The sequence below is a fragment of the Callithrix jacchus genome, chromosome 12 (assembly GCF_049354715.1).
Source record: "Callithrix jacchus isolate 240 chromosome 12, calJac240_pri, whole genome shotgun sequence".
Classification (NCBI taxonomy): Eukaryota; Metazoa; Chordata; class Mammalia; order Primates; family Cebidae; genus Callithrix; species Callithrix jacchus.
This window is the reverse complement of record NC_133513.1, coordinates 112,936,640-112,961,013: the sequence shown is the minus strand read 5'-3', so window position 1 is coordinate 112,961,013 and position 24,374 is coordinate 112,936,640. Positions and strand designations below refer to the sequence as shown.

Here is a 24,374-nt window from a genome sequence, read left to right as displayed (position 1 = left end):
GCCCATGTGTGACACTATTAAAGGCTAAGAGAGAGTCAGTACACATGTTGCTGAAAAATCATAAATAAAAGAGTCATTTTAGGAAAAAGGTACCTTGGGCCTAGAAAGAAAAGCAAACAAAAAATCCTAGCTTGTATGCATTAGGCTCAAACTTGATGTCTCTTGGGTCCCTTCTACCTCTTAGAGTTTTCTAAGTATATTTGAAAGAGAATATGCCTTTCCTAGGGAGTAATATCTGACTTTTGAATCTCATCTCAGAGCTACCTAGGAATGATTATTTCACTAAATTTCTATATTACAGGTGATCCTGACAGTTTTCTATGAAAAACAGTGGGATTGCCACCGGCTTTGTCTTTGAAAGAATAAAAAAGAATTTAATTTTGCAACCTAGGGTATTTTGTTTTACATATATATTATATATGGATATGGGAGAGAGAAATTAATTTTGGCATTAACAGTATTTTCCCTTCTAAAAGATCTTTAGAAGAATAAAAACGTCACATCAAACTCTTAAATAAAGCCAAATAAAGAAAACATTTCTTTATTTGTGCAAGTGGGGTACATGACTCCCTCTACTCTGGACAGCTTTTCTAAGGCTTGGAGACCCACTCAACTTGAATCCTGGGTTTCTGTTGTTCCTTGCTGTCTGGAAGTAATAAATCTTCCCCCCCCCCAAAAAAAGAAAGAAAACATTTCACATGATTTCTTATGACTTATACACAAGATAAACAAATTTAAGATTAGCCAAATTACAAATTCTCTGCTTAGGAAAAATTCTTACTAAAAATGTTTTACATATATTAAAGATACATACCCCACACTCTGCTACATCTCTGTATTTTCCAAAATGAAGAACCTATGACCCAAAACAGAGGAAAACAGAATTATATCAATATATCAGAACCAAAACTACCACAAACAGCACAAGAACAAAATTAATATCACAAATTCAGGAAAACAGCAATACTTACATGTGCTTTTGTGTTTTGATTAACTGTTTCATAAACTCCCATGTAAAACTCAGGGTCAAACATATCCTGAATCATGCAACGAAATTTCACAAAACTATTAGGTTTCAAATAATGAAGGGGAACTTCATTCAGTGATGGTACCTTAAAAGAAAATAATCAAGTAAGTCAACTAAATATCCCGTCTATACAACATGAAGCATACATACACAAACTTTATATCCAGACTCAAACTGTTAAACACACACCCACCCATACCTCATCATTGGCCAGGGAGCCAAATGATCTCACTGGCCAACATAATTCTGGGGATAAGTTCTCTTCCAGTTCTTCCCAGTTTAGATAACATTTGACCATAATGTAAAAGAATGCTAAAAAATGTTTTTCATTTAGAACACTTTTCAATTAGCAAAAAGGCATTCACCTGGTTGAGCTCTTCTCTTAAAACTAGCATACGCCAATTCTTTCAAAATGAAGATAATAAAACAAAGGTAATTGATGCTTTTGCAACTAAAGATTTGTCTTAGGAAGCAATACAGTCAGTTACTGCCACCTAGAGGCATAATGTATTAGTATTTATTTGCTTAATTAGCAAGAGACGAAAGTCTTTTCATACTTACTTGAAGCAGAAGTACACATTAATCCACATATTTTAAAATTACATGTGTGTTACTACTCTACCAAGAGAAACTGTACAGTCTGCCCAACCCTCTCCCCCAAAAACAGCAATAAGCTTACCCACTTAGGAGCATTATTTTCCTTCAGCTTTTCCTTAAAATACTCAATTACTTTCTTCTCCCAGTCAGGATTAACTCCATTTTGGGCTGAAAAGAGAAATGTACTTTTCAAAGCTAATATACAGGCAATATATAATCAGAGACTATGATCAGGTGAGTCACACAATAGTTTAGCCAGCAAAAACCAAACTAAAATTTGCTACTATGATAGAATGAACTCTAGCTAGAAGGATGAATTTTATACTTCAGCATGTCTGAAGTACTACACAAGACATATTCAAGAAACTGTACTGGTCCGGGAGAGGGACAGTTATAAATCAGGAGGATGTTGACTTCCTGCCAGCTCTCTGGTACCCACAGTGAAGCTGGGGACACCTACAGAATGAGATACAAGGCTACCTAGATTCAGCAGCATATGAGCCACTGCTTGTAAAGCACTTTGTTCTTTTAAAATCTTTTTATGTAGTTTTTAGTTAATCTTTACAACTATCCTGAAATGAAGAGCTGAAGTTTGTTTACAATTTCATTTGGGAATAATTCCAGATTCAAAAAAATTGGGAATAACACCTGTATCCCTGCCTCACTTGCTTATCATTTGCTCCATCTCTTATTATTTTTCTGACTCATATAAGTTGCATAGGCTGGGTGTGGTGGCTCACGCCCACAATCCCAGCACTTTGGGAGGCTGAGGTGGGGGGGATCACCTGAGGTTGGGAGTTTGAGATCAGCCTGACCAACATGGAGAAACCCCATCTCTACTAAAAATATAAAATTAGCCAGGCGTGATGGCGCATGCCTGTAATCCCAGCTATCGGGGAGCCTGAGACAGGAGAACTGCTTGAATCTGGAAGGTGGAGGTTGTGGCGAGCCAAGATCGTGCCACTGCACTCCAGCCTGGGCAACAAGAACGAAACTCCATCTCAAAAAATCAAACATACAAACAAAAGATTAAGTTGTACTATCACGTATTTTTGCCTTAAAATATTTCAGTGTATCTCCTAAGGAAACTATCTTCTATAACCGTAGTACTGTTACCAACCTCAGGAAATTCAAAATTGACCCAATACTATCCTCTGTAGCACTTTTTACCCTTCAGTACAGGATCTGGCCTAGGATCACTTTTGCATTTAGCTATCAGGTCTCTTTACTCCCCTTTAATCTGAAATAGTTCCTCAAGCTTTATATTTTATGACATTGCTATTTAAGAAGAATAAGGTCCTTTTTAAAACATTGAATGCTTCTCAATTTGGATTTGTTGGTTCCCTTATGATTAGATTCCAATCAAGTATAACCAAACTGCTGTTTAAATGATGGTTTCAAACTACTGTTTAAGTGATATTTTGTCCTTCTAGGTATCTGGAAAGACATGATGTTCATCTTCCCTTCGTTGGTGACGTTAATTTTGATCACCCAGTCAAAGTGATAGTCCATTTATCTACTGTGTAGTTTATTTACTCCTTACAATTAGCATGTCATCTACAGAAGGCACTTACGGGAACTGGCTAAGACCAAAAAGTGAGCTATTTGATGGAATACAGATTTATGTGAACTAAAACCACCAAACCACACAGTGGGCCAATCCTGCCACCATCTGTATTCATCACACAAGTGTTATGAAGATTTGGAGTACAAAACAAAAATTCTACACTTGTTATGGAGCTGAATTTGTTGAAAATGCTCATACAATCCTAACACCATGTTTGAGCAGGACTTCCAAACACGGTTACTTAACTGGACAAAGGCCAGTTCTGAAAAAGAAGTAGGGATGGGTGACTCCTCAGATGATTATGACGCCCAGATGTTAAATCCAGTAGTAAACTGGTCCTCAAAGTTGGTTCCCTGAACAGCATCATTAGCACCACCCGAATCCTTTTTATAAATGCAAATTACTAGGCCAGGCACAGTGGCTCACGCCTATAATCCCAGCACTTTGGGAGGCAGAGGCGGGTGGATCACAAGGTCAAGAGATCGAGACCATCCTGGTCAACGAGGTGAAACCCCGTCTCTACTAAAAATAGAAAAATTTTGCGCGCCTGCCATTGCACTCCAGGTCTGGGTAACAACAGCTAACCTCCGTCTCAAAAAAAAAAAAGAAATGCAAATTATTCAGCCCAATCCCAAGCCATAGAATCAGAAACTCTTAAGGGTGGAGCCTAGCAATTCATGTTTTAAAAAGCCCTCTAGGTGACTGACTGTAATGCACACTGAAGTTTAAGAATAGCTGCTCTACTAGATACAGTGACTTGGGTAAAAGATAAGTGGGTATTTTCGCTTGTAGTCAAAATGGATGTTTAAAGAAAAGACTATTACACAGCCATGACTGCCACGCCAACTATTCTGCCTGCAATTGTGTAAAAAAAACCTAAGAATACCAGGCCGGGCGTGGTGGCTCACGAGGTCAAGATCGAGACCATACTGGTCAACATGGTGAAACCCCGTCTCTACTAAAAATACAAAAAATTAGCTGGGCATGGTGGCGTGTGCCTGTAATCCCAGCTACTCAGGAGGCTGAGGTGGGAAAATTGCCTGAACCCAGGAGGCCGAGGTTGCGGTGAGCCGAGATCATGCCATTGCACTTCAGCCTGGGTAACAAGAATGAAACTCTGCCTCAAAAAAAAAAAAAAAAAAAAAGAGAATACCACATAACAAGTAGCAAAGCTATATTAAGCAGTGACTGGGGAGCAGCAAGTTATTTCTAAGTTACCTGAATGTATATAAATGCAATTTTTTTTTTTTTTGAGACAGGGTGTTGCTCTATCACCCAGGATGGAATGCAGTGGCATCATCTTGGCTCACTACAACCTTAATTTGCTGAGCTCAATTGAGCATCTGGTCTCAGTCTCCTGAGTAGATGGGACCCAGGCACGTCCCATCATGCCTGGCTACCTTTAAATTTTTTTGTAGATACAGAGGTCTTGCTATGTTGTCCAGTTTCGTCTTGAACTCCTGGGCTCAAGTAATTGATCCTTCCACCTCTGGACTTAAAATGAAAAAAAATCTCCTGGCTAGGCACAGTGGCTCACAACTGTAATTGCAGCACTTTGTGAGGCTGAGGCAGGTGGATGACCTGAGGTCAGGAGTTCGAGACAAGCCTGGCCAACATGGTAAAACCCCGTTTCTACTAAAAATACAAAAATTAGCTGGACGTGGTGGTGCATGCCTATAATTCTAACTACTCAGGAAGCTGAGGCAGGAGAATCGCTTGAACCCAGGAGGCAGAGGTTGTAGTGAACCAAGATTGCCTCACTGCACTCCAAGCCCTGGTGCTAAGAACAAAATTCCGACTCCACCCCCCCATTAAAAAAAAAAAAATTGGCCGGGCGCGGTGGCTCAAGCCTGTAATCCCAGCACTTTGGGAGGCCGAGGCGGGTGGATCACGAGGTCGAGAGATCGAGACCAACCTGGTCAACATGGTGAAACCCCGTCTCTACTAAAATACAAAAAATTAGCTGGGCATGGTGGCGCGTGCCTGTAATCCCGGCTACTCAGGAGGCTGAGGCAGGAGAATTGCCTGAACCCAGGAGGCGGAGGCTGCGGTGAGCCGAGATCTTGCCATTGCACTCCAGCCTGGGTAACAAGAGCGAAACTCCATCTCAAAAAAAAAAAAATTATCAAGACACTAGATTCCTCCAGACCTCATGTTTGTCTTTCTCCCTTAGGATCCAACTATGTATCCTTACCATCTTGCTGCAATAAATTTTGAGAGAAGTAAAACTATACAATGAGTCACATAAGTCCTTCTAGTAAATCTTCAGGGATATGGATGGTTGTGCGACCACCGCCAACATGTTTGTGTATGAATACTTCATTTCTTTTCATTGCTATTATTTCTCTGAATAACAATCAATTTGTTTATCTGTTTGCTTGCTGAAGGACATTCAGATTGTTCATTCAGGTTTTGACAACTACGAACAAAACTATAGAACACGCGTCTGCAGATTTTCATGTGAACATGAGCTTTCATTTTTCGAGAATGACTATCTAGATATGACACAACTGGGTACATGGTAAATATATGATTAAGATTCTGCCTGTCTTCCAAAGTGGCTACACCATTTTGCTTTCTAAGAGATCTAGCTGTTCATATCCTTGCCAGTACTTAGTATCATCACTATGTATTTTTAAATTTTAGCTGTTTTACTATGTAATATCATGGCTTAAATGTGCATCTTTTGAGGGGGATATTTGCCATCCTGGTATCCTTTCTGGTGAAATGTCTATTTAAGCCTACTTAACTCTTTTTCCCCTTTTAAAATTGAGTTTTTAAATTGCCACTGTGTTTTCTTTTATATTCTGGATTCAAGTTCTTTTTCTGATATTGGATTTTCAAATACTCTCCCAGTGTATAGCCTGTCTTTTCATGCTAATAGTATTTTTTTTTTTTACAGAGGAAAGGTTTTTAATTTTGATGAAGCCCAATTTATCAAATTTTTATTTTATGCATTGTGCCTTTGTTGTCATGCTTTAAGAACTCATTGCCAAACCCCAGGTCACAAAGATCTGTTTTCTTCTAAAAGTTTTATAGTTTCTGGTTTTATAGTTAGATCTATAATCCATTTTGAGTTAATTTTTATATGAAATGAGGTATAGGTTGAGATTTGTATTTTTCCATGTAAAGGTTGAATTGTTCATGTCTTTGTTTAAAATAATAGCCTTTTTCCATTTGAATTAGCTTTTGTATCTTTGGGTTTTTTTTCTTTTTTTTTTTCCCTAGAGACAGGGTTTCATCATGTTGGCCAGGCTGGTTTTGAACAGGTGATTCACCTGCCTCTGCTTCCCAAAGTGCTAGGATTACAGGTGTGAGTTTTGAACTCCTGACCTCAGGCGCCCACCCCTGTATCTTTGTTAAAAAGCAAGAGGGTCAGTGTGGTGGCTCACACCTGTAATCCCAGCACTTTGGGAGGCCAAGGTACGGGGATCAACTGAGGTCAGGAGTTTGAGATCAGCCAGTCCAACATAGCAAAACCCCGTTTCTACTAAAAATACAAAAATTAGCCAGGTGTGGTGGCATGCGCCTGTAATCCCAGCTACTTGGGAGGCTGAGACAGCAGAATCCTTTGAACCAGAGAGGCGGAAGTTTCAGTGAGCCGATTGCGCTGCTGCACTCCAGCCTGGGTGACAGAGTGAGATTTAGTCTCCAAAAGAAAAAAAAAAAAGAGCAATGAGGACAACATGAATAAACCTTGAAAACATTATGCTAAGTGAGATAAGCCAGATATAAAAGGTCAAATATTGTAAGATTCTACTTATATGAGTTAACTAGAGTAGGTAAACTCAGTGACAAACTACAATAGAAGTTCTGGGGGGAGACGAGAGGGCTGTGGGGACTGATGGCTATCTATTTCATCTTGGGTGAGTTTGGACAGTTTGTAGTTATGATCAGCAGAATAATGCCCAACCCCTTCCCACCGAGATATTCATGTCGTAATCCCCAGAACTTGTAAATATATGTTATATGGGAATTAAGGTAGCAAATGGAATTAAGGCTAATAATCAGTTGAACTTAAAAATGCAAAATTATCTGGATGGGTTCAATGTAATCACAATGGTCCTTAAATGTGGAAGGAGGCAGCGAAAGAGGAAGTTAGAGTAAGATGTGCAACAACTCAATTTCTTGTCTTTGAAAATGGAAGGGGCCACAAGCCAAAAAATGTGGGCAGACTCTAGATGCAGGAAAAGCCAAGGAATAGATTCTCTCTTAAAGCCTCCACAATGGAATGCAAGTTTTTTGTTTTTTTTTTGAGGCGGAGTTTCTCTGTTGTTACCCAGACTGGAGTGCAAGGCAAGATCTCGGCTCACTGCAACCTCCGCCTCCTGGGTTTAAGCAATTCTCCTGCCTCGGCCTCCCGAGTAGCTGGGACTACTGGCGCACACCACCATGCCAAGCTAATTTTTGTATTTTTAGTAGAGATGGGGTTTCACCTCGTTGACCAGGATGGTCTTGATCTCTTGACCTTGTGATCCACCCGCCTCTGCCTCCCAAAGTGCTGGGATTATAGGCGTGAGCGACCGCGCCCGGCCCCAAGTTCTGTTAACAATTTGATTTTACCCCAGTAAGACCCATGTCAGACTCTGTCTCCAGGATTGTAAATAAAAACCTTTTGTTTTAAAGCCACTACATCTGTAATTTGTTACAGGAGAAACAGGAAACTAATACAGCAGTTTCTGAGGAACTGGTCCATTTCATCTAAGTAGATGAGTTTCTATCTGTAGAGTTGTTTGTATTATCCTTTTAATGCCTGTACAGTCTATGGTGGTCTCTCCTTTTCTTTTCTAACATTGGTAATTTGTCTTCCTTCCCGCCCCCGCTTTGCCAGTCTGGATAGGGGCTTACAATTTTATTATTTTATTTTTTTTTATAGTCTAAGATTTATTACCAATTCTAAACAGCAAGAAAAGTCCAGTATAAACACCACCATTTAAAAAGTACACACAGATTAACACCTCTCCTAAAATTTAGGAAAAGGAATGGGCATATTTTCAAATATCTTGCCATGACTATTAATTTATTTTTAAAGAGCTTTGGTTTTTACTGATTTTTTTTTCTATTTAATGGATTTTTCTATTTTTTTTTGTTTGTTTCCTATTTCTCTATTACTTCCTTTCTTGTTTAATTTGGGGTTTTTTTGTTCTCCATTTCTAGTTTCATAGGTGGAAGCTTAAATTATTCACTTTAGTACTTTCTTCTAATGAAGTCAGTTAATGCATTTAAGCACATCTTTGGCTGTATCTCACAAATTTTGATACGCTGAGTTTTCACTTTGGTTTAGTGCACAATATTTAAAGCTTTCCTTTGAGAATTTTTAGTCCACGGATTGTTTAGAAGTGTTCTTTTTAAAGTTTGATACTTGGTTTATGACCCAGAATATGGTTTATCTTGGTGAACGTTACATGTGCACTTGAAAAGAATGTGTATTCCACTGTCATTAGGTAGAGAAATGTCAATTAGATCTACTTGGTTGATGGTGTTGTGTAGTTGTGTGTTGTTCAGTATTCTTGATTTTCTATCCACTATTATGTCAAGTACTGAGAAAGGAGTAGTAAAATATCTAACTACAATTGCAGATTTGCCTATTTTTTCTTTTACTTACGCTGGTTTTTGCTTCATACATTTTGAAGCTCTGTTGCTTGGTGCATATATAGTTAGGTCCTTCTTGGTGAACTGACCGTTTTAACATTATATAATGTGCCTCCTGTCCTCTTCGCACACAATTTTTCTTGAAAACATTTTAGGTCAGGCATGGTGGCTCACGCCTGTAACCCCAGCACTTTGGGAGGTTGAGGCAGGCGGATTACCTGAGGTCAGGAGTTTGAGACCATCCTGGCCAACATGGTGAAACATCATCTCTACTAAAAATACAAAACTTAGCTGGGCGTGGTGGCAGGCACCTGTAATCCCAGCTACTTGGGAGACTGAGGCAGGAGAATCACTTGAACCTGAGAAGTAAAATGGTGCAGCCACTGTGGAAAAGTCTGGCAATTCCTCAAAAAGTTAAACATAAAATTATAATATGACCTTGCAATTCCATCCCTAGGTATATCTGGGAAAGAATCAAAAACTTATATGCACATGAAAACATGTACATGAATGTTTATACCAGCACTATTTATAACAGGCAGGAAATAACCCAAGTGTCTATCAACAAATATATGGATTAAGAAAATGCAGTACAGACATACAATGGAACATTATTTTCAGTCATAAAAACAATGCAGACTGGGTACAGTGGCTCACATCTGTAATCCCAGCACTTTGGAAGGCCAAGGCAGGAGGGTCACTTGAGTCCAGGAGTTTGAGTCCAGCCTGGGCAACATACTGAGACCCCAAATCTACAAAAAATGTTTTAAAAATTAGCTGGGTGTGGTGATACATGCCTATAGCCCCAGCTACTCAGGAAGCTGAGGCTGCGGGATCCTTGAGACTGGACGTTCGAGGCTGCTGTGAGCCACAGTCTTGCCACAGCATTCCATCCTGGACAACAGATAGATTCTGTCTCAAAAAAAAAAAAGGAATACAGTATGCAGTACTCAATCATACTATGACACGGATGAACCATGAAAATATCATGGTCAACGAAAAGAAGCCAGACCCCGAAGGCCACATGTTGTATAATTCCATCTAAATGAAACGTTCAGAATAGGTAAATCTGTGGGCAGATGTACAGTTGTGGGCGGGGGTTGCAGTGAGCCAAGATCTCCCCATTGCACTCCAGCCTGGGCAAGAGTGAGACTCTGCCTCACTTCATCTCAAAAAGAAAAAGAAAATGATAGTGGTGATGATGGTTGCACAACATCATTATGAATATAGTAAAAAAAAAGAAAATTGAGGCCGGGCGCAGTGGCTCACACCTACAATCCCAGCACTTTGGGAGGCCAAGGCGGGTGGATCACGAGGTCAAGAGATCGAGACCATCCTGGTCAACAAGATGAAACCCCGTCTCTACTGAAAATACAAAAATTAGCTGGGCATGGTCGTGCGCGCCTGTAGTCCCAGCTACTCGGGAGGCTGAGGCAGGAGAATTGCTTGAACCCAGGAGGTGGAGGTTGCGGTGAGACGAGATGGTGCCATTGCACTCCAGCCTGGGTAACAACAGCAAAACTCCATCTCAAAAAAAAAAAACTTGAATGGTACATTTTAAAATGGTAAATTGTTATGTGAATTATATTTCAAAGAAAAAAAATTTGGACCAACCTGAACAACACAGTGAAACCCCATCTCTACTAAAATCCAAAAAGTTAGCTGCATGACAGCTAACTTCCGAGTGCGCCTGTAGTCCCAGCTACTCGGAAGGCTGAAGCAGGAGAATTGCCTGAACCTGGGAGGCAGAAGTTGCAGTGAGCAACTGCAGTGAGATCATGCCACTGTACTCAAACCTGGGTGACAGAGGTGACAGAGCAAGACTCTGTCTCAAAAAAAGAAAAAAAAAGGGAGGGGGAGGGAACCTCTAAAAGCAGAAATAAGTTAAAAGTGGTTACTTCAGGCCGGGCGTGGTGGCAAGGCAGGTGGATCATGAGGTCAGATCGAGACCATTCTGGCCAATATGGTGAAACCCCATCTCTACTAAAAATACAAAATTTAGCCAGGTGTGGGGGCATACGCCTCCCAGCTACTCAGGAGTCTGAGGCAGGAGAATCGCTTGAACTCGGAAGGGGGAGGTTGCAGTGAGCCGAGATCACGCCACTCCACTCCAGCCTGAGCAACAAAGCCAAGTTTGTCTCAAAAAAAAAAAAAAAAAAAAATTTGGCTGGGCGCAGTGGCTCAAGCCTGTAATCCCAGCACTTTGGGAGGCCGAGGCAGGTGGATCACGAAGTCAAGAGATCAAGACCATCCTGGTCAACATGGTGAAACCCCGTCTCTACTAAAAATACAAAAAATTAGCTGGGCACGGTGGCGCATGCCTATAATCGCAGCTACTCAGGAGGCTGAGGCAGGGGAATTGCCTGAACCCAGGAGGCAGAGGCTGTGGTGAGCCGAGATCACACCATTGCACTCCAGCCTGGGTAACAAGAGCGAAACTGTCTCAAAAAAAATGCTTATTTTAATGGAGAGAGCACATACTTTTACTCAGTTCATACCATCATATTGGTTTTTTGAAACCATGTGTAAGTTATCAAAAACTTTTTATGCCATTTGCCATGGCTGCAAGAGCTATTCTTCTTCTCTGAGAACACCCCCATTGTTGAGGTGTGGACAACAGTCACAACTGTCCCACCTAACACTGTGCCATGGCCACAGACGACTGATCTCTGAGTGAATGGATTCCTGACTCCATGTTGTGCCAATCAGAGTTTCTATGCCTGAAAATAAAGATGGTAGCTAGCGTGGGTTGGAAGTGAGAACAAGTAAATTTGGGAGACATGGAGTAGAAAGAGAAAGTTAAGTGTGCAGAGATGAATGTAGCCTAAGAGAGAAATACTGAGTTGCTTGGATTCCTGCTAGCTTTCCAGTTCCTGATTCCACTCAGTCTCTTGGAATACCCAATCACTCTCCCTGCCATTGGGTTTTATAGCCTTAATATAAATTACCTTTTTTTCAGTGGTCTACCAAGGACAGAGTGGTAGGAGAGATCCAAGCTGGGTGTGGACAATAAGGGCATGAATTGTCTGTTTAGATTCACGATGATAATAAAAAGCAGACCAATTAACTTTATTTTATTACTGCTTTAAATTCTCTAAAATGCCAGTGATAAATTAGTCTGCTCTGCCCAATCCACCAACATGCTCTTTTTTGCATGAGCTAGCCTAGTTCTGTTAGATATAATCAAAGAACCTTAAATACAACCAGAATGATGATCTTGGTCTAACCAATGACTGAAGGAAAAACAGCAAAAGAGACTGGGTACAGCAGCTCACACCTGTAATCCCAGCAATTTGGGAGGCCAAAGGGGCGGATCACTTGAGGCCAGTAGTTCATGCTGAGATTATGCCACTGTACTCCAACCTGGGCGACAGAGGGAGACTCTGTCTGGGGGGAAAAAAAACTCTAAAAGTAGAAACGGTTAAAGGTGGTTACTGTAGGCCAGGTGCGGTGGTTCATGCCTGTAATCCCAGCACTTTGCAAGGCCAAGGCAGGTGGATCATGGGGTCAGGAGATGAGACCATCCTGGCCAACACGGCAAAACCCTGTCTCTACTAAAAATACAAAATTTAGCCAGGCATGGTGGCGTGCACCTACAGTCCCAGCTACTCAGGAGGCTGAGGCACGAGAATGGCTTGAACCCAGGAGGTGGAGGTTGCAGTGAGCCGAGATCACGCCACTGGCACTCCAGCCTGGGCAATAGAGCAAGACCCTGACTCCAAAAAAAGAAAAATTTTGAGATTTGTGATCTCAGTAGACATTTCAATTAACGACATTTCTGATTAATCAGTCTTTCCACTGCTTTTGTTCAGCAAGTATCCACTGAGCACTTTCAATCTACAAAGCACATTCTAGGAAATTAGGATATAATGGTGAATAATGCAGATACAGGCCCTGAATTTGCACAGTCAAGATCCAGCAAAGGAACTTCGGAAACAAGGAATTTCAACAATGCCCTTTGCATACTAATTTTCAAAGACATATATATAATAGGATCCTGCAGTAACATGGAGCAGGGGATATCCTACCTTGGTACCTAACTTAGGTTCCCAAAGGAAAAGTAAGACTTAGCCAGAAAAGTAGAAATGGGATGGAAGTGGGAATCAGGCACAATAAATAGGATATGCAAAAGGCCTAGACACAGGTTCAAAATCAAAGAACTGTTCAGTGATTCTGATTTTTCACTGAACCGAAAAGAAGGTTCAGTGCAGCTGGGATGGAGAGTACGAGGAGGAGACACGCAGTGGTAAAGTCTCAGAGCAAGGCAAGGGTAGAGCCATCAAGGGCCTCATAAATCACTTTAAAAGGCCTGGATCAGATAGGAAGGGTAATAAGAAGTCACTGAAAGGCAGCAAACCACACTGCCATGTGTGTACCTATGCAACAATCTTACATTTTCTCCACATGTACCCCAAAACCTAAAATGCAATTAAAAAAAAAAAAAAAGTCACTGAAGGACTTGGTTCCAGCGTGGAAGGTGGAAGAGAAGCAAGACTCAAGCCAAAAAACAATTAGAGGGCTGTTCCAGCATCCAGGAAAGAGACTACAATGGGCTTAATTATGACAGTAACATTGGAGATGAAGGTCTGGGCCGGGCACTGTGGCTCATACCTGTAATCCCAGCACTTTGGGAGGTCGAGGCAGGCAGGAGTTCGAGACCAGCCTTGCTAACATGGCGAAACCCCATATCTCTTAAAAATACAAAAATTAGCCAGGTATGGTGGAAGGTGCCTGTAATCCCAGCTACTTGGGAGGGTGAGAGACAGGAGAAGCATTTAAACCTGAGAGGTGGGAGGGTGCCGTGAGCAGAGATTACCATCGCACCCCAGCCTGGGCGACAAGAGCGTGCACTCGGGGGAATATGACACCAAAAACTAGAACTGATAAGATATAGCGACCAAATTAAAATCCCGAAAGAGTCAGTGAGTAGCCAGTTATCAAAAAAAAAAAAAAAGAAAAGAAAAAAAAGAGGCTGGGTGTGGTGGCTCAAGCCTGTAATCCCAGCACTTTGGGAGGCCGAGGCGGGTAGATCATGAGGTCAGGAGATCGAGACCATCCTGGTCAACATGGTGAAACCCCATCTCTACTAAAAATACAAAATTAGCTGGGCATGGTGGCGTGCGCCTGTAGTCCCAGCTACTTGGGAGGCTGAGACAGGAGAATTGCTTGAACCCAGGAGGCGGAGGTTGTGGTAAGCCAAGATCACGTCATTGCACTCCAGCCTGGGTAACAAGAGCGAAACTCTGTCTCAAAAAAAAAAAGAAAGAAAAGAAAAGAAAAACAAAACTAGCATCATATACTAAAAAGTGGCATACTCCAGATCAGCGCTGTAAATAGAACTTCCCGATGTTAAGAATATTCCAGATCTGTTAATATAATAGCCCCCATCCACATGTAGCTACTGAGCACTTGAAATGTGGTTAGCAACACTGAACTTTTAATTTTGAATAATTTTAATTAATTCACATTTAAATAGCCACACTTGGCTACTGCCCTGGACTGCACAGCTCTAGATTATTGTGACACCTAACCTAAAATATATGACAGGGTTAGTAAGTTTATACAACACTATATGACAAGGACAATAAGAATGGGGCTCACCCCTGTAATCCCAACACTTGGGAAGACTGAGGAGGGCGGATCACTTGAGGTCAGGAGTTCGAGACCAGCCTGGACAACATGGTGAAACCCCGTCTCTACTAAAAATACAAAAATTAGCAGGGTGTGGTGGTGGGTGCCCGTAATCCCAGCTAGTCGGGGGGGCTGAGGTAGGAGAATCACTTGAACCCGGAAGGCAGAGGTTGCAGTGAGCTGAGATGATGCCACTGTACTCCAGCCTGGGCGACACGGTGAGACTCTATCTCAAAAAAAAAAGAAAAAAGAAAAAAAGAATTGGAAAAAGATTCCAATATAGTTGGAAAGATGTCCAAGGTATATTAAGAAATGTGTATTTCAAAATAATATACACAAAACTGCACTTTTCAGTTTTAAAAAACGGTCTATGCAGAGAAAATATACACAACCATAAACCAAATGGTATCTTGAAGATGAAGGATCTTTAAAGATCTTTTGTTTTCTGCTATATGTTACTGAATAGCTTTTCCTTTTGTACAATACATAGGCATTACCTTTCTATGGGGGGGGGAACACAATTTCCTACTAAACCAAAACGTTTAAGTTCTCGCACAAGAATACTTGTAATGCTATTATTATAAAGGTGTGCAATACAGTCACAGTGATAGGAAAATACAGCAACAGTTTCTACAAACACTTTATGACTTCTCTATAAGACACAACCTACATGGGAACAAGAGAGACACATCAACAAACTTCAGGTTCCCACGACAATCCAAGAAATTTATAAAATACTCTAGAGCTATTATTTGTATCTAAGTTATATCCTTTCTGTACCATGATGATGTGTCCCTTAGGATCATACCCTCTGGAGACAAAATTTGACACAAATACATTCAAATCTCTATCAAATATGAAATCATCTTGTTTATTCAGCAAAATCAGAGTATGGAGTATCTTTCATAAGTGAATATTCTAGTATGAGTCACTGAAATTTAACCCTTTAAGCACCAAATCTTTTTACTTTGGAAGAATTTTTCCTAAAAACTATCTATGCATCTCCACCCTCTTAAACCAATGCTACAATTGAATCTTCACTTGACATTTTTGGGCCACTATGTTGAGCATCGATTATCAGTTCCAAGATTATGATGAACATAAATTACTAGGATTTAGTGGAGAAATACATGCCCCTTTCTCAAAGCACCCTTGACTGCTATATAGTGAATCTTTTTTTTTTTTTAATTGTGTCGGTAGTTGTAAATTTCTTCACCAGGCTGTCAGTGTTCACTGGCTAAGTCCAGAGGCCTATCCAGGCTTTCTTCTAATGAATGCCTTTAGTTTCAGCCTGGAAAACCAGATAACGAAACTAATTAAAATAACAGATAAATTAATAAGGACTTCCTGAGTGAGCACTAGAGGCTCTTCCAGAAGAAATACCATACACTGTTTGCCGTCGGTTTTGGCTGCTGAGGATGATTTAGCTTCCTACTGGCTTTTCTCCCAAGTATCCCACGGTGTTTTCAATGAGCTAAGGCCGCTCTACAACTCTAAGTTAACTTCAACAAGTCAGGTGTTGCCAACTACAGTGATTTCTAGTTGGGTCTGACCCCACCACTCACTACGTGCAAAAAGACACTGGGGAATGGGACGGTTGTCAAAATGCCCAGTTAAGGACAACAAATATAATTTTTTCTTCGTGTACCCTTCGCAGAAAAGTAGCAACAGCAATCACAACCAAAATTTACTAAGCTCGCCTGCAGCATTCTCAGCCATATGTACAAACTCAAGTAGCTCAGTATTTCTTGCTGGCTCTGGGACAGGAGCAGATCCAGACTAAATAGGTTCTAAGTCATCCCAATAGGAAAACTAAGCTATGAACCTTAAATCTTGCCTCTGAAAAAGAGAATGAGGGTAACACGGGAGTTAGAATCAACTTCTGTGCCAGCGAGCACTCCCCGACAAACCGGAAGTTTTGAAATATCCTGTGGGCTTCCCACAGGCAAAGTGGTTTCCCCTCCCCGCGGCTCTGCCGGCCCTTCCCAGGGTTCGAGGATCTCCCCGAGTTTGCTGTGCCCGGGGCCCTGTCCGTGCCACAGCCCGCACCCCACGACTTCACCTTGGCGACTCCCGAACTGCGACTCGGGCAGGTGGGAGGCACCTGCGGCCGCGGCTCCGGCTCCTGCCCGCCGCACCCGGGGGAGAGACGGTCCCAGCTGGGGCCGGCGCAGGCCCTGGGGCGCCGTCTCGGGCCGCGCTAGCCCTCCAGGTGGTCCCGCGTGGGGGCCGCGCAGCGGGGCCGAATCCCGGGGCTCGGCAAACTCGGCTGCCCGCCCGGCCCAGCCTGGCCCACCTCGCGGCGCCGATACTCACCAAAGAAGCCCTGCACGATTCCCAGCGGGTGGCTGAGCCAATCCTCCCCACACGGCATCTCGCCGGCGGCCGGGGACTGCGCGGCCCGGGCGGCGGCGATCCGCGGGCCGAGAGCGGCCGGGCGGCCGGGTGACCGGCGCCCAGCTCCTCTTCAGCTGCTTGGCCGCTCCTCGCCCGCGCCCTCCCACGCACAACGAGCGGCAGGGCACGGGTCTTCCGCGCCTCAGGGAGGGTGGCTGCGGCAGGGCCGCCGAGGAGCTGCTGGCGACTGGCAGGCCGGCGCGTACCAGCCCCCAGCCTCCACTTCGCACAATGGCGGGAAACAGCAGCCGCCGACCGCGCTGCCTGCGACCTGGGTGGAGCTCGCGCGGGGAGGGGCAGCGGGAGTGCGCGGCGCGGCTCTGCGCGGTGAGGAGGAGGGGCGGGCCGGGGCGGCCGCCATCTTGGAGACGGGCAAAAGGAAGGGCACGGAGCGCCGCGGGAGGCTGCGCAGCGCCGGGCCGAGCCCGGCGTTCCAAGGGCGGCGCGTTGCCGTTTTTCCCCCTGTGCCGGCGTGGAGGGGAGGCTCCCGTATTGGGCTTATCAGAGTGCCAAGCGAGTCCTTGCTCAATAGCCGCGGAGCGTAAGCTCAGAGACCTGAGAGTCATCTCTGGGCAAAATTAGTGGGCGAAACCGCCTTGGGAATCTGCCCACCTCCTCTTCGTGCCTTTTTTTGCTGGTGGCAGCTTTTTTATCTGGCCCTGGGCCCGGAACCCTAAGTGGTGACTTTTCCTCAGCTGCACAGGGTCTACCCGAGGAAGGTGCACATTTAGAGAAGGGGAACCTCGGAGGACCGCGCGCTCCTTCTGCGGTGGCGTTCAGGCCGGAGACGATTCCTTTAAACGCGCCGGGCCCGACCTACGCCCTGGCTGCTAACACCCGGGTCCGCCTCTGGAAGCCGGCAGCGGTCGGGGAGCGGGGCAAGGCTCCTGCACCTCGCGCCGACAGGATACACTGGAGAAAGGAAGCTGCGAAACCAGCTACAGCAGCCTTTTGCTGAGGCAATTTGGAAAATTTCCAAGTTCAAGAGTGAAACTGTGGGAGTCACTGAATCTCTTCTGGTTCAGGAGGCTGTCTGATTAAAAAAAGAGAATGAAGCTATTTCCCCTGGGCCTGGAATGTACCTAAGAAAACCCCAGGTGGGGCCGGGCGCGGTGGCTCAAGCCTGTAATCCCAGCACTTTGGGAGGCAGAGGCAGGTGGATCACGAGGTCAAGAGATCAAGACCATCCTGGTCAACATGGTGAAACCCCGTCTCTACTCAAAATACAAAAAATTAGCTGGTCATGGTGGTGCGTGCCTGTAATCCCAGCTACGCGGGAGGCTGAGGCAGGAGAATTGCCTGAACCCAGGAGGTGGAGGTTGCGGTGAGCCGAGCTCGCGCCATTGCACTCCAGCCTGGGTAACAAGAGCGAAACTCTGTCTCAAAAAAAAAAAAAAAAAAGAAAACCCCAGGTGGCCGGGCGCGGTGGCTCAAGCCTGCCCAGCACTTTGGGAGGCCGAGGCGGGTGGATCACGAGGTCAAGATATCGAGACCATCCTGGTCAACATGGTGAAACCCCGTCTCTACTAAAGATACAAAAATTAGCTGGGCATGGTGGCACGTGCCTATAATCCCAGCTACTCAGGAGGCTGAGGCAGGAGAATTGCCTGAACCCAAGAGGCGGAGGTTGCGGTGAGCCGAGATCGCGCCATTGCACTCCAGTCTGGGTAACAAGAGCGAAACTCCGTCTCAAAAAAAAAAAAACCCCAGGCACGTCAGATATATTTACTCATTGAAAAAAGAGCATGGTGACGGAAGGGGGATGACCCGAGTGCAATCTACAAAGGGAGGAGCTGAAGGAAAAGAACGGAGCCCGCAGCTCAAGCCCTCTTTGGGGCTATAGGGAGGGAAATATCCCTCTGCCTTTCTAGGTTCTTATCACAAAGCACGTATTGGCAAGATAAAAACATTTTAGTAACGCACATCTCATACACACATGGACAAAACTCAAGGAAGAGTAATTCCAAGACGTGGTTTAGAATGGGGAATTACGAGCCGGCGTGGTGGCTCACGCCTGTAATCCCAGCACTTTGGGAGGCCGAGGAGGGTGGATCACGAGGTCAAGAGATTGAGACCATCCTGGTCAACATGGTGAAACCCCGTCTCTACTAAAAATACAAAAAAATTAGCTGGGCATGGTGGCGCGTGCCTGTAGTCCCAGCTACTCAGGAGGCTGAGGCAGGAGAATTGCCTGAACCCAGGAGGCGGAGGTTGCAGTGAGCCGAGATCGCGCCATTGCACTCCAGCCTGGGTAACAAGAGCAAAACTCCGTCTCAAAAAAAAGAAAAAAGAATGGGGAATTACGTGGCGTTTACAATAAAGAACAATAAATTTGTGGAGAAATGACAGGACAAAGGAAAGCAGTTTGAGGTTTCCAAAAGCAACAGACTGAAGGTAGAGATATGAGAAACTAATGGTAGCTACAGGTAGTGAGTGAAGTGTGTTACGTAAGTTCTTCTAGTGCCATCTCTGGCTGACAAGGGTCTAAAGTTGTCTCTGGTGATTAACTTTTGTCCTTGGTAGAGAGGAGGTGGGATATTTTTGAAAATTTACGTCCCGCTTTTAGGCAAATAGTGGAAGGGTAGGGGGCTTGTTTTGTACAGATGCTCCTCTATTTAGTCTACTTATGATGGGGTTACATCCCAATAAACCCATTGTAAATTGAAAATATCATTAGTTGAAAATGTGTTTAATACACCAAACCTGGCGGGGCGCGGGGCTCACGCCTATAATCCCGGCAATTTGGGAGGCCGAGGCGGTGGATCACAAGGTCAAGAGATTGAGACCATCCTGGTCAACATGGTGAAACCCTGTCTCTGCTAAAAATACAAAAATTAGCTGGGCATGGTGGCATGCGCCTGTAGTCCCAGCTACTCGGGAGGCTGAGGCAGGAGAATTACTTAAACCCAGGAGACGGAGGTTGCGGTGAGCCCAGATCGTGCCATAGCACTCCAGCCTGGGCGACAGAGTGAGACTCCATCTCAAAAAAAAAAATATATATATATATATATATGCCCCAAATATATATATATGGATGTGAAGAACTCATATATGTATATTTATATATTTATATTTCCATAAATATAAATATAAAAATATATATATTTTGGGACTTTATAAAAACAAAGGAATCACTGAGGAAGGATGGAGGCAGGCCTTTATTTTTTTTGAGATGGAGATTTGCTCTGTCACCAGGCTAGAGTGCAGTGGTGTGATCTCGGCTCACTGCAACCTCTATCTCCTGGGTTCAAGAGATTCTTCTGCCTCAACATCCTGAGTAGCTGGGACTTTAGGCACCTGCCACCACACCCGGCTAACTTTTTGTATTTTAGTAGAGATGGGGTTTCACCATTTTGGTCAGGGTGGTCTTGATCTCCTGACCTCATGATCTGCCTGCCTCCCAAACTGCTGGGATTGCAGGTGTGAGCCACTTCCCAAGGCCAAGACAGGTCTTATGCTGGAATATACAAGAGCAAAGTGATCCTTTGCAATAACCCTTTCTCAGAACTCAAAAGGTAGGGGGGATTCCTGAACTGTTTCTGTCTTTTGCTGGGGACAAAAAGTAGGGAAGATGGCACTCATTGACGTAGTCAAAATGTTTCTGGGCTAATTGCTGCACAGGTTGTGGGTCAGAGTTATATTGTTAACCTAGTCTGACTGCTGGGCACATTGGTTCATGCCTGTAATCCCAGCACTTTGGGATTCCAACATGGGCAAATTGCTTGAGCCTAGGAGTTCGACACCAGCCTGGGCAACGTGGTGAATCCCTGTCTCTAAAAATAATACAAAAATTAGTTGGTGTGTGCCTGTAGTCCCAGCTACTTGAGAGGCTGAGGTGGGAGGATCACTTGAGCCCAGGAGGTTGAAGCTGCAGTGAGCCATAATTGTGCCACTTCAGTATGGGTGACAGCGTGAAACCATGTCTAAAAAAAAATTAAATATAATCTGACCATTGTCTATTTGTATATGCAGTTCTCTTAGAAACATTGTACAAGACATGTATGTAACTTAAAAGTTGTTAGCAGTCATACTTTAAAAAATAAAATAAAATAATAATAATTTTTTTTTTTTTTTTTGAGACGGAGTTTCACTGCTGTTACCCAGGCTGGAATGCAATGGCGCAATCTCTGCTCACCGCAACCTCCGCCTCCTGGGTTCGGGCAATTCTCCTGCCTCAGCCTCCCGAGTAGCTGGGATTACAGGCATGCACCACCATGACCAGCTAATTTTTTGTATTTTTAGTAGAGACGGGGTTTCACCATGTTGACCAGGATGGTCTCGATCTCTTGACCTCGTGATCCACCCTCCTCGGCCTCCCAAAGTGCTGGGATTACAGGCTTGAGCCACCATGCCCGGCCTATTATTTTTTTTTTAATAGAGACAGGTTTTCATCATGTTGGCCAGGCTGGTCTCAAACTCCTGACCTTGTGATACGCCTGCCTCGGCCTCCCAAAGTGCTGGGATTACAGGTGTGAGCCACTGCACCCGGTTATTATTATTTTTTGAGATGGAAGTTCACTCTGTCGCCCAGCCTGGAGTGCAGTGGTGCAATCTTGGCTTACTGCAATCTCTGCCTCCTGGATTCAAGTGATTCTCCTGCCTTAGCCTCCCAAATTGCTGGGATTATAGGCATGTGCTACCACACTTGGCTAATTTTTGCATTTTTGGTAGAAACAGGATGGTCCACCTGCCTCTGCCTCCCAAAGTGTTGGGATTACAGATGTGAGCTACCACAACCGGCCATAAATTAATTTTAGTAGTGTATTTTACTCAGCATGTCAAAATTAATACAATTTGAAAAAAAATCAATACAAATATTATAATAAGATATTTACTTTGTTTCCTGAAGTCTTTGAAATTCTGTGTATATTTTATACTTATAGCACTTCTCATTCAGATAGTCATATTTCCAGTGCTCAATAGACGCAGGTGGCTAGAGGTTTGACAGCATGAGATGTTGGGATTTACAGCACTAGAAATACCAACCAATTCAATATTCAAATCATAGGGGGTAAAATTTTTGCTGAAAAGCATTTCCAAGGGTCCTTTGAGACTTTGTGTAATCAGAATAATCCAGCCTTACGGCAAAGTTCAAATCAAGGATGATTCTCTTCTACTGAAGCTTATTTCAAATCACCTGAAGTTAACCCCCAATTAGGCTGCAAAATGAGCTTGTGAATCAGATAAGGAAGTAATGAATTTCTAACTGACCGGAAATAAAATACCAGGAGCAGGGCTGGAAAAAGCTAGCAACTGTCCAGCCGAGGCAGTATAGGGTGATCCCATCTCTACAAAAATTAAAATTAAAATAAATGAGCCAGGCACGGTTGCACATGCCTGTGGTTCCAGCTACTCAGAAGGCTGAGGTGAGAGGATCGCTTGGGTCTGGGAGGTTGAGGCTGCAGTCAGCCATGATTGTGCCATTGTACTCCAACCTGGGTGACAAAGCAAGATCCTGTTTCAGAAAAAAAGAAAAGAAAAAGCCAGAAACTTGTGTAGGCCTTAAAAGCAAGCCTTAGGCCTCAACCTTTTACCAGCAAGAAATGGGCTGCCAAGGCTGTAGAGCCCCAAAGAGGGACAAACATGCTTCCCAATAACATTTATTGGTTTTGTTTTTTTTTTTGAGACTGAGTCTCACTGTTGTCACCCAGGCTGGAGTGCAATGGCTCGATCTCGGCTCACCGCAACTGCTGCCTTCTGGGTTCAAGCAATTCTCCTGCCTCAGCCTCCCTAGTAGCTGGGACTACAGGCGCGCACTACCATGCCCAGCTAATTTTTGTATTTTTAGTAGAGATGGGGTTTCACCATGTTGACCAGGATGGTCTCGATCTCTTGACCTCGTGATCCACCCGCCTCGGCCTCCCAATTTGTTTTTTTTTTTTTTTGAGATAATCTCACTCTGTTGCCTGTTGCCCAGGCTGGAGTGCAGCAGTGTGATCTCAGCTAACTACAACCTCTGCCTCCCGGGTTTAAGCGATTCTCCTGCCTCAGCCTCCTGAGTAGCTGGGGCTACAGTCACGTGCCAACACACCTGGCTAATTTTTGTATTTTCAATACATGTTGGCCAGGCTGGTTTTGAACTCCTGATATCAAATGATCTGCTTGCCTTGGCCTCCCAAAGTGTCAGATTATAGGCATGAGCCACCATGCCCAGCCCTGATGCCACTTTAAAAAAAATTGTTTTGAGACAGGGTCTTACTCTGTCATCCAGGCTGGAGTACAGTGGTATAATCACAGCTCACAGCAGCTTCGACCTCCCGGGCCCAAATGATCCTCCTCCTTCAGCCTCCAGAGTAGCTGGGACCACAGGCATGTACCACCATGCTAGTTATCTCATTTTATTTATTTTATTTTATTTGAGTAGAGACAGGGTCTTGCCATGTTGCCCAGGCTGGTATTGAACTCCTGGGCTCAAGTGATCCTCCTGGCTTGGCCTCCCTATGTATTGGGATTACAGGCGTGAGCCACTGCAGCTGGCCCCTAATGCCACCTTAGATATGGCCAAGGGAGATCACGGATCAAGAGACATCTCCCTGTGTTAGTCTACTTTTTGCGTCACTATAAAGAAATATCTGAGGTTGGGTCATTTATGAAGAAAAGAGGTTTAATTGGCTAATGGTTCTTCAGGCTGTACAGGAAGTATGGTGCTGGCATCTGCTTCTGTTGAGGGCCTCGGGAAGCTCACAATCATGACAGAAGGAGAAGAGGGGGCAGGTGCATCACATGGCAAAAGTGAAAGCAAGAGAGAGGGGCAGGTACCATACTCTTTTAAATAACCAGATCTTGCTTTAACTTAGAATGAAAACTCATTATTGTGAGGACAGCACCAACATTCATGAGGGATCTGACCCACGACCCAAACACCTCCCACAGGCCCCACCTCCAACATTGGGAATCACATTTGAAGGGGACAAACATCTAAACCATAGCACTCCCAGAGGGCAAAGTCAGGGCCTCAGAGGACTGTAGACTGAGGAGTTATTTCCAGAGGACTGGGGAGTTATTAAAATACCGGAGGCAGCCAGGACTAACCATGACAATTTTCCACTCTCAGAGCAGGGAGCATTTCCAATTCATGCCTATCAGGATTCAATCATTCCTATGAAAGTGATTGCTATGTTTTCCATTCCTCCTTTTTTCCAGTGGGGACCTGATGAAAGTTACGCTGTTCTTGTTCCACTATTGGCTATTGGGCATCTTACAATCATGGTTCATTAGACTATAAGGAACCACATTTTGATGCAATCAAAAGGGCTGAGCTACGCTCAAAGATCCTGGACATTTAAGTTGGAGGTAGGTGGTTGCCTCCCTTGGGAAGGGACATGGACATATGTTCTATGTCTGGGAAGGGTGGGTATTTGCCAGCCAGAAGGGCAGGCTGTGGTGGCAGTTGTTATTTGCCCACCAAATCTTCTTCTTCCACAGTTTTATGTAGTTAGAATGTGGCCACCCAGGTGGGGACTGTATTTCCCAGCTCTTTGTGCACCTAGACATGACATTTGTGGATGTTCTCATCAATGGAATGTGAACAGAAGGGATGTGTGCAACTTCTGCCCCACTCAT

The 24,374-nt window shown here is 44.0% G+C and overlaps 1 protein-coding gene across 2 annotated transcripts in view; it reads right to left on the bottom strand.

Moving 5' to 3' along the window:
- The window catches only part of MCMBP (minichromosome maintenance complex binding protein), a 45,341-nt gene extending 28,294 nt beyond the window's left edge, over positions 1-17,047 (bottom strand). For both annotated transcript variants that reach the window (XM_002756661.6, XM_078346632.1), the window contains exons 1-4: positions 16,731-17,047; positions 1,707-1,792; positions 972-1,112; positions 815-856 (exon numbers count right to left, since the gene is read on the bottom strand). In XM_002756661.6, the coding sequence (XP_002756707.1) occupies positions 815-856; positions 972-1,112; positions 1,707-1,792; positions 16,731-16,788 (327 nt within the window). In that variant the 5' untranslated portion in view covers positions 16,789-17,047. The remainder of the gene's footprint in view (positions 1-814; positions 857-971; positions 1,113-1,706; positions 1,793-16,730) is intronic.
- Between the last annotated feature and the right edge of the window lie 7,327 nt (positions 17,048-24,374).